This window comes from Diabrotica virgifera, chromosome 4 (assembly GCF_917563875.1).
Source record: "Diabrotica virgifera virgifera chromosome 4, PGI_DIABVI_V3a".
Lineage (NCBI taxonomy): Eukaryota > Metazoa > Arthropoda > Insecta > Coleoptera > Chrysomelidae > Diabrotica > Diabrotica virgifera.
Genome location: NC_065446.1, coordinates 92472848 through 92482610, shown reverse-complemented (window position 1 = coordinate 92482610; position 9763 = coordinate 92472848). Strand labels below are relative to the sequence as shown.

The window sequence follows — 9763 nt, the reverse complement described above, 5'->3', positions numbered from 1 at the left end:
CACATTTTATTTGCAATTTGGCATAAAAACAAATCAATTGTGTTTATTGCATTTATAAAATGGTATTTTCTTTGATTTGTATAGTCTTATAAATTGTACAGATTATATCCGTAGATATAATTCGTAAATAATATTTTCTTTGATTATAGCGCCATGTATCGACAACTAGAATAAATGTTATAAATGTCTGTAATCACAGACATGCCTTTTTTTCTGTCACATACAATTTAATGTGTTAGAAAGAAATCAAAAAACTGTGACGCACTGAAATATGCTCATTTACAATTATTATTTAGAATTATTTCATTAAATTTATAATTCTTAAAATTTATTGCATTAATGCACAAACTTTAATTTTCAACTTTATGGCAGAGAAAATAACATGTAACAGTCCCTATTTAGCTACATAAAGATTGTAACCTACAAAATTCATCATAATCGCTAATACAACATAATCCTTCTTCAATAATTCCATCAGCACTAGCACCAAGGAGTCCCGAATTTGTTAGCCATACTCCAGTTGGTAGAACATTACGACTATAATTTTATCTTAGGTGCTCTATGGGCCTATGGCATTTTTTTCATGGGTTCTGCCCCACTGAATGGCTTTTATATAATCAAGAATGTATTCACCTGCAAAGAAAAAAATGTTTTGAGGGTTATGTATACAGGATGCCAAAGAAAACAGTACATCTTGATATTTGGTAGTAATTATTAGGTTTTAAGGAAATGACGAAACAGGTCGATTTTTGTTCTAAGGGGAACATTTTTTTTACGATACCTACATCCGTCATTTGTCAACTCACTCCTTTTCATTTCCCCAACCCCTTATTTTTAAATAGAAAATATACCATGTGCGGCACATCATTAGAAAGGCATTTAGATGGAGTATTCAGACAAAGCGACCATCCAAGTTTTTTCTTTCGACATCTGCACCGTCTTTGCAACAAACTGTTAATTGATTTGAAGTATAACACCTATTAAAAATGAAACGTAATGCCTATGGTTTGCTAACATGTCATAGTACATAAATAGGTGTTGTGCTTCAAATATATTAAAAGTTTTTTTGCAAAGACTATGCAAATATCGAAAAAAATCGTGAACAATCATTATGTCTGAATGCTCCATCTCAAGGCCTTACTAATGATGTGCCACACATGTTATATTGCCTATTTACAAATAAGGGGTTGGGAAAGGAAGTGGAAGGGAGAGGATTGACAAATCAGCGCTTGGATGTAGAAGTAGCCTATGTCCATTTTTTCTAATTTGATATTTTATGTCCATTTAACAGTAAAAGCATCGTAACATTGGATGCAGAAGTATTGTAAGTCCATCTTTACAATTAGCGATCATATCAGTCAAATCTTGAACTAGCCTATGTTAAGTAGCGCTGAAAAACAAACAAAAAAATGCTCTCCTGTAAAATTTACATCTTGTGACTTAGACTACTTCTGCATCCAAGCGACGAATGATAGAGGTGTTTCGTAAAAATGTGTCCCCCTTAGATCAAAAATTGACCTGTTTCGTCATTTCCTTAAAATCTAATAACTACTGCCAAATATCGAGGTGGACTTATGTTTTCTTTGGCCCACCCTGTATAACAATTATTAACAAAATCTCATTAAAAAAACAGAAGCAGAATAAAATTATCAGACCACAGTCCAGGCTTTTTATTCTTGTTTTTCATTTACTAGGTACAGTAATACACATACTTTGACTCACCTACAAGGATTTTCAACAAGCTATCTGTTTCCTGTTTATCCAAAATATCTGGTTCCTTTGCATAGGAGACATCCTGTCTACTATTGGCCTTATCTATATCCCCTAATTCATCATTCACTAAATGTTTTTCTTTTTTTAATACTCTTCTCTATCAGTGGAATTTATTATTTCTTCACTGGACCTGTGGGCTAATATTTCTCCCCTAATTGGCCATTAAGTCAATCAGTGAGTGACAAAGATTTTAGCAGATTTTAGATATGCTTGAAAATTGCAATTGCTGTCTTCTCTAAAATACTAGAAATTATTTACTGATTCACCTCCAGTTTGGTTTCTGCGTTTCTACTCTACATAATTATGCTCAATGCTCTACATTAAAACTTGAAACCTGTAAATTTCAGCATTATAAATAGGTTAGGTGTTTAGGTTTAGTCTTTAGTAGATCGTCTCTTCTTCTCTTTTTCTTCCCATTTGTAATACAAAATTATTATCCATCAAATATTTTCTTAATCTGTATGCGAGTTGGGTGTATAAGAATAGAGTCATATCCGACTTGGTACTTATTCATTTTGCGACCTGCGCGTGACGATTTCTGCATTACCCATTGCAGTGAGAGTTGTGAAAGATCCAGCGCCCCTACGTAATATCGCTTTTGTAGTAAAAATACTATCACAGTTTTCTGCTGAATGCAGCCAGTGCCACAACCAGTGTTCAGTGGCGGTGACTGTTATAAATTATAGGGGGCCTTAATATTAAGACAAAAATAGATAAAGCCATGGAAGGAAAAAAACGCGTCTCTTATTATTTCTATAAGTTTTAAATATATATAAAAGTAATAGGAATAACACTTTCTTTAAAATAAGGTCTTTTTCTGGGAAAGCTTTTTTACACTATCAGATATTTTTATAGGCCCTCTATTCACTGTTGCCAATACAAAAAATACGTTTATTGTTTTTTCTAATTTATTTCAATTTTGTGCTTAGATGTGCTTTTTTTATAAAATGTTTCTCAAAATTAAAATGGTTTTAAAAATGATATTCTTTCTAAAAATCAAACACTTTTTGAAAACCACCTCTTGACATCCTAGATGTCAAGTCAAACTGACCTTGACCTTGCCTTTGTTTGTTGTGATGGTTTTATTCGAAACAAAACATTTAAAAGAACAATCCTGGAAACTAGAATTTAGAATTATTATTGATGATAGAAATAGATAATTATGATTCAGTACGCTGTGTCTATATCGAATAATAATTATAGAAAACAATGTGCATTAATGAGACAGTCTAGTTAGTAGACACACATATGGTGTACATAATATAAAAAATTAGCTACATTTTCTAGTCAAAGTTTGATTAAATGTCTATTTAAGGAGAAAATAATTTAATTAATATAACGAGTACAACTACAAATAATTTATTGTGGGGTAAGTACATATTGTCTTTCTTTGTATCTTTCAAATTTTTAGTTAGTTGACCTTCAGTAAAAAAATCCCCTTTCTATGGCAAATGGAGAATTTTCTGAAGGGCGTGAAGTAAAAACAAATTGTAAATGTTGCATTTGTTTTATCTTTAAAGCAACATAATTGCCTCAATAAATTAAAAGTCATCTTTCATTGAACATGTAATAAAAAGTAATGTTGTTATCTTATCTTTTCATAATAGGAAGTAATACTGGCATATAAAATTACAAATAATGAAATAATATCTATATTTGTTTGTATTATAATAAAATTGACTACTTGATTTGTGTTTTAGGATAAAAATGGCTTTTACAAGGCGTTTAATTGAACTGCCTCTCTTGCTCACATTTTTTGCTTTTGAATTATTAGGTAAGTGTTTAAGGGAATATTTTACAAGTTATAGTACATTGTTTACCAGGTAGGAAAAGCTTAACATTCCTGAACGACTGTGAAGATTGCTAAGTCGAGGCGCAAGCCGAGACTTAGCAACACAGAGTCCAGGAATGTGGCTTTTCCTACGAGGTAAACATACTATTTTTCCGCAAATCGTTTAAAATTCGACAGATATTGATTGATTTAAAAAAAAACGCTATAATTTTATTCCCAAATAAATGGTGCTTTGAAATTCCTAATAAAATTACTTGGGTTACTATGGAAACGTATTGAGGTTGAATTATCATTTATGTAGAACACTAACAACTGTACGGAAATATCATTTCCTTACAGTAAGGAAATGACATTTCCTTACAGTAAGGAAGTCCTGACTTTTTCTTCAAGAAATTTTGACAGGAATGTCAAAATTTCCTGGCGATTTGCGGAAAATATTGTTATTCAAATTTATATCCTTACTAGTGATTTTACCCGTCGCCATGCGACAGGGGATACAGTCAATTATTGCCACCTACAGTCACTACACTCAATTTTTTTACTTCCTCCTATTTTATTGTATCTCCTTCCAATTTTTTCTGATTTCCTCTATTTTTTCTGACTCCTTCGTATTTTACTGGCACCTTCCATTTTCTTCTGACACCCTCTAGTTTTTTTGACTCCCTCAATTTTTTTCTGACACCCTCTTATTTTAACTGACCCCCTCTAATTTATTTTTATTATATATACATAATATCCGTGGCTGGCATGAATAACTTGACAAGTCGAAAAATTGCATTTTTCTGATATTTATTACAACAGATTGTTTGTTAATGAATTTATGCAGTGAATAAGTGAATATCTTAAGAAATCACATTACTAACTTTTAAACTCATTGTGAATATACTGACAATTCTTTGAAAGCTGCGATATATCTAATATCTAAAGATATCAAGTTGATAAAACAAAATTTAAATTTGACCAGTCGAGTTGTTGACATAATCTTTACTTTAGATTCCTTTATGCATTTTCAAAGAAAACATTTCGTTTATAAATTCCCAAAAGTGTGTGTGTGTTATTGCATTGCCGCTCCTGCAATACTCAGATCAGATTTATTGATGGATTCTTATGTAGTTTTTTCTTCTGAATCCAAATCTGAAAACGGCATTTCGATATTTCTAACCGTCTTCGAGATAATCGACCTCAAACTCTAAAATGTGACGTCACAATCGTTTTATTTTCTTCCAACACACTACACGTCCAGCTGAAATCGTTGCTATTAAGTAGGCTAGTTTTTTAATCTCGATTTGTTAAGCAAAGCATAGGTTATTTACATTTGAGTTTGACACTTCGTGAATGTCAAACTAAATTTTAAATTAAGTATTAATAAAACATCAATGACATTTGATAGTGAATTTAATTATTATATAAAATAAGTAAAATGTTCAAAAATACAATTTGAGTATATTTTAAAAGAAATAATTTATTAACAGCTTTAAAAAGGTTTATATGAGTATACAGCCTCCCCTTTGTGATAAATGGACTGTTCCATTTGCTATGAAATTAAAATATAGTCGGTTCGCTAAACTCGACACAACTGGCTAGTGATTTTAGTAGGTAATTTTTTTGTTTTTTGCGAATTTTGCCAAAATTGGCAAAATTACTAATTATTTAGTAATTATTAACTAATTAGTAATCATTTTTTTTTGCCCAATTGGCAAAATTATTGACTAAAATCACTAGCCAGTTGTGTCTGAGTTTAGCGAACCCACAGTATATGAAATAATATTGTTTGGTATAAAAAATTATGGTCTGATGTGTGCAATTACATCCTTCTAATGGAAAAAATATTTGAAGATTTTTCTCAAATTATGGATACCAACAACATTTTCATGTATAACTCTTTTATTTTTAATTTGACGAAGAAAAGTTATTCTTCATAAAAAGCTCTTCATGTTCTAAGATTTATGATGCAACTATCATATATAAAATTTTATTAATTTTATACGAGGTATATAAAAAATATGAATTTCGATCAAGAGTAAACTACCTTTATAGTTCATAACATTTAAATTAGAATGCTATAATTGCACATTAAAACATAATTATTACTTCTAAACTACTTTTCATAATAGCAATTTTCCATATTATGAATTAAAATATGTAAATAAACAAAGTTTTCGTTATGATAATGCTCGCATTTTCAGCTTGTTTATAACTCATTTTGTGATGTTACACTTGTCAGAATGCGACTATATCTAATGTGACACCTCGACTTATCCAGTTATTCCTGCTCCTCTTTTTGTAATAATAAATTGATAAATAGTTATGTGAAACTTGACGTCCCTTTTCTGACTATTATGTATTTTGATATCTTGACTCTTATCATTTTGTGCACTTAAACTTGTGCAGTTAAACGGTTTTCTGTTTGCTGCTGTTCATATGTTCAGTTAATCACACATGTTAATGTTGATAACATCAGTTACCTCTGTTACAATGGCGAAGCGGGTACAATTTTTAAGAGAATTGCACAAAAATGCCAAAGAAGGTTGTGTACCAAGTAATGATGAGGAATTTCTGAAAGTGGAAAATCTTATTCTTAGTGGAAAATTTATGTCGTATGTTACGGTTATAGCGTTTATTGAATATAGGCTTAAAGGAATAGAAATTTACGGTCCCGAAATGTTTCTTCTAGTCGCAAATGATCAGTTATTAGAATATCTCGGTTATAAGAATACTTTCGCTTGGCACGAAGGCTATTCCATTAAGCGGGTTCGACTGTATAAAGAAACATGCTTACAGCTGGTTTCTTTAAAACTGTACTCAAATTGTTTTCACGAATTAAAACTGTCTTTTAAAAAAACCATCAAAAGACACTTGTCATACGTGTGATATGATAACGATGCAGATGAAACTAGCTGAGGAAAATGAAGATTTAAAAATTCAATTAGCTGAGCATCATTTGCAGACTGAAAAGGCAAATTCTGCAAAACGGGCCAGTAAAGCAAGAGCACAAGAAAATTCCTCGTTTCGGGCTTGTGTGTTTGACAGTATCTACCCACACAACTTTTACAAACCTTAATTGCCATTTACAAGGAGCAGCTTTGGACCTTTAATTTAAAGGTTCACGACTTGGCAACGGATGAAGCTATGTGTTACATGTGGGACGAGACAATTGGAGCATGTGGTGCAAATCAAATCGCAGGCTGTCTGTGGCAATTTTGTTTAAATTATCTTCCACCAGTTGTCAAAGAAATTACATTCTTTTCAGATACTTGTGGTGGGCAGAATAAAAATAACATTGTGGCAATGATGTTTACATTTTTATTAGATAAGCACCCAACTTTAGAAATTATTAATCACAAATTTCTCCTTAGTGGTCATAGTCACATGAAATGTGACTCTGATCACGCTCTTATTGAGAAAACTAAAAATAACACAAATGAAAATTAACCATCCTCATGATTGTATTCAACTGGTTAGATCATGCAAGATAAAAAACCCATTTAAAGTTGTTCATATGAGCTTAAACGATTTTTATAACTTTGCTGAGCTTGGCTTAAGAAAAGGACCTTTCACAATTAGAAAAAAGGATGTTACTGGAGAGATAAGTTTTTATGGCAACCAGTTAAATGGCTGCAATATCAAAAATCCGTTGGCGAAATTCATTTTAAAGATAATATCGAAGATAGTACCCCCTATAATGGTCTTACTTTCAAAAAAGAGAAAAACCCACACACTCTTTTCACTTAAACGTAATAACGAAAGAACCTTTACCAATAAGCAAAGGAAAAAAAAAAGATCTGGATATTTTGCATCTTATAGATCCTTTGTTCCACGACTTCTATTCAAATATAAAATCAACTGAAACCAAATCAACAGATCCTGATATTGACGAAAGAGATCCACATGATGTCGATAATGACAATGCAGATGAAGAGAGCATTGCATAATAACAAAAACGATTATTGTTTTTAATTTTATTTGTATTTGACAAAGAAGACTCTTTTTTTTTATTTTAATTACAATCTATTTTATGTTTCGTTTCTGTTAGTTTCTGAAATAGATATTCCAAACCGAAGGGCATGTTTTATTTGGCTGTAAAGTTACTCAGATTTACTCAAAGTTATTTCATCAGATTTATTTGAATCAGAGTAACTTGCTTATGGTGAATAAGTTGACAAGTACTAGGTGAACAATGTGACAAGTCTGATTTCTATAAAAATAACCAAAGAAAATGCCACTCTTTTTCCGGATTTGACTAAAATTACTTATATTTACGACACTAAACTAAAAAAAGTTAATAATCTTTTTTACATCTAATTGTCAAAAATTAAAATCAATACCCTGAAAAACTGTTGTTTTTAGACATGTCAACATATTCACGCCAGCCACGGATATATAGATATAGATTTGAAAAACGAAAGGCAATAAATAGTGGCACTTGCGACAGAAGTGACTACTTTATAGCACGTTATATACTATTGAAATTTTATGTCTGCTTATCACTAAAGTATCCTCGTGCTATCATGCTCTATTCAACAAAACCAGCTTCGTACAACCTTTTATTAGATATTGCAAATCAGTTTGGCTGATTTTGTCTGCAGATATATGTTTGAGGAATCCTTTTGTGGGACTGGATATATTTTATTTATTTATTAAATAGACGGGATCACCCCATTACGGCATCATAATAACATTATATTTTTAATCTAATTTATCTTATAACTACATTTTAAAATACAATACTTAGAAACAATTCTAGAGTTTACTATAAATCATGGTTTTAAATTGATTTAAACTTAAATTAAAAGGATCTATATCACAGTGACTATTTAAAAACCTTAAGGCCCTATCAAATGGATTATTGCAGGCATAATTGGTAGCATGAAAGTTTATATGAAAAAGTTCAAAGGATCTTAGTATATGCTGTGGAATATTGAAGCTTATTTTACTTAAAAGTTCCGTACATTGAATTAAATTATTTAACAATTTATAAATAAATACAGAATCAAACTGAATTCGTCTGTTATAAAGTGTTTATATATAAGATTTAATCTATCTAAAATTACTTTTTTGTCTATATTTGCAACTGGAATTCCCATTTTATAACCACAATACCTAAGAAACTTATTCTGAACTTTCTCAATAGAATTGATACCTATACTGGTCATACATAGGAGACCAGACTAGCATGCCATATTCTAGTTGAGAGCGTACAAGAGAACAATACACAACTTTCGTTACATCATTTGGGAACTCACTACAGTTTCTTAATGTAAATCCAAGAAGTTTAAGACCTTTCAATGTAATCTGTGAAATATGGTCATTGAAATTAATGCTTTCATTAAAAGTGATGCCCAGGTCTCTAACTTGATTTTATATCTTAAGTTAACATTATTCATAAGATAGTTTGTGTCATGTTGTTTATTCCCCCTAAAAAAACTAATATAATAGCATTTATCGATATTTAATGTAAGATTATTCTGTATACTCCAGTCCCATAACCTGTCAATATCCTTTTGCAATACATGTATGTCAGCTACAGATTTTATACATCTATATAACTTTAAGTCATTTGCAAAAAGTAAAACTGATGATTCAAGATTATCAGAAATATCATTTATAAAGAGATTAAATAGTAATGGTGAACAGTGGCCTCCTTGATAAAACCGCAAGTGATTCAGATAGGAAATTAAATAGTTTCACCCTTTGTTTTCGATCCTTTAAAAAACTTGATATCCATTCTATGGCCTCCTTAGTAAATCCTAAATATATATAATCCTAGATATATGACATTTCTCAAGCATTAAATCACATTTAAGGAAAATCGTTGGTATTCTTTTTCTCATGATCATCTTTTAGTGCGTCACAGTTTTTCGATTTCTTTCTAACGCATTAAATTGTATGTGACAGAAAAAAGGCACGTCGGTGATTACATTTCGTCGGTGACATTTATAACATTTATTCTAGTTATTTTAGTTGTCGATAGGTGGCGCCATAATAAAAAAACTATTTTTTTTAATTAGATAATAATATTACAAATATAATCTGTATAATTTATAAGACTATACAAATCAAAGAAAATACCATTTTATAAATGCAAGAAACACATTTGATTTGTTTTTATTCCAAATTGAAAATAAAATGTGACAACTGTCCGAACTAAAATGTTATGTTAGAATAAATGTCATAAATGTGTATTATCACAGACTTACC

General features: G+C 30.6%; 1 protein-coding gene across 1 annotated transcript in view; it reads left to right on the top strand.

The window, feature by feature from the left end:
- The first annotated feature begins 2830 nt into the window (after positions 1 to 2830).
- LOC114338699 (proton-coupled folate transporter-like) overlaps positions 2831 to 9763 on the top strand; it is a 124233-nt gene continuing 117300 nt past the window's right edge. Inside the window, exons 1-2 of the mRNA XM_050648267.1 lie at positions 2831 to 3142; positions 3474 to 3547. Coding sequence (XP_050504224.1) covers positions 3481 to 3547 — 67 coding nt within the window. The 5' untranslated portion in view covers positions 2831 to 3142; positions 3474 to 3480. The remainder of the gene's footprint in view (positions 3143 to 3473; positions 3548 to 9763) is intronic.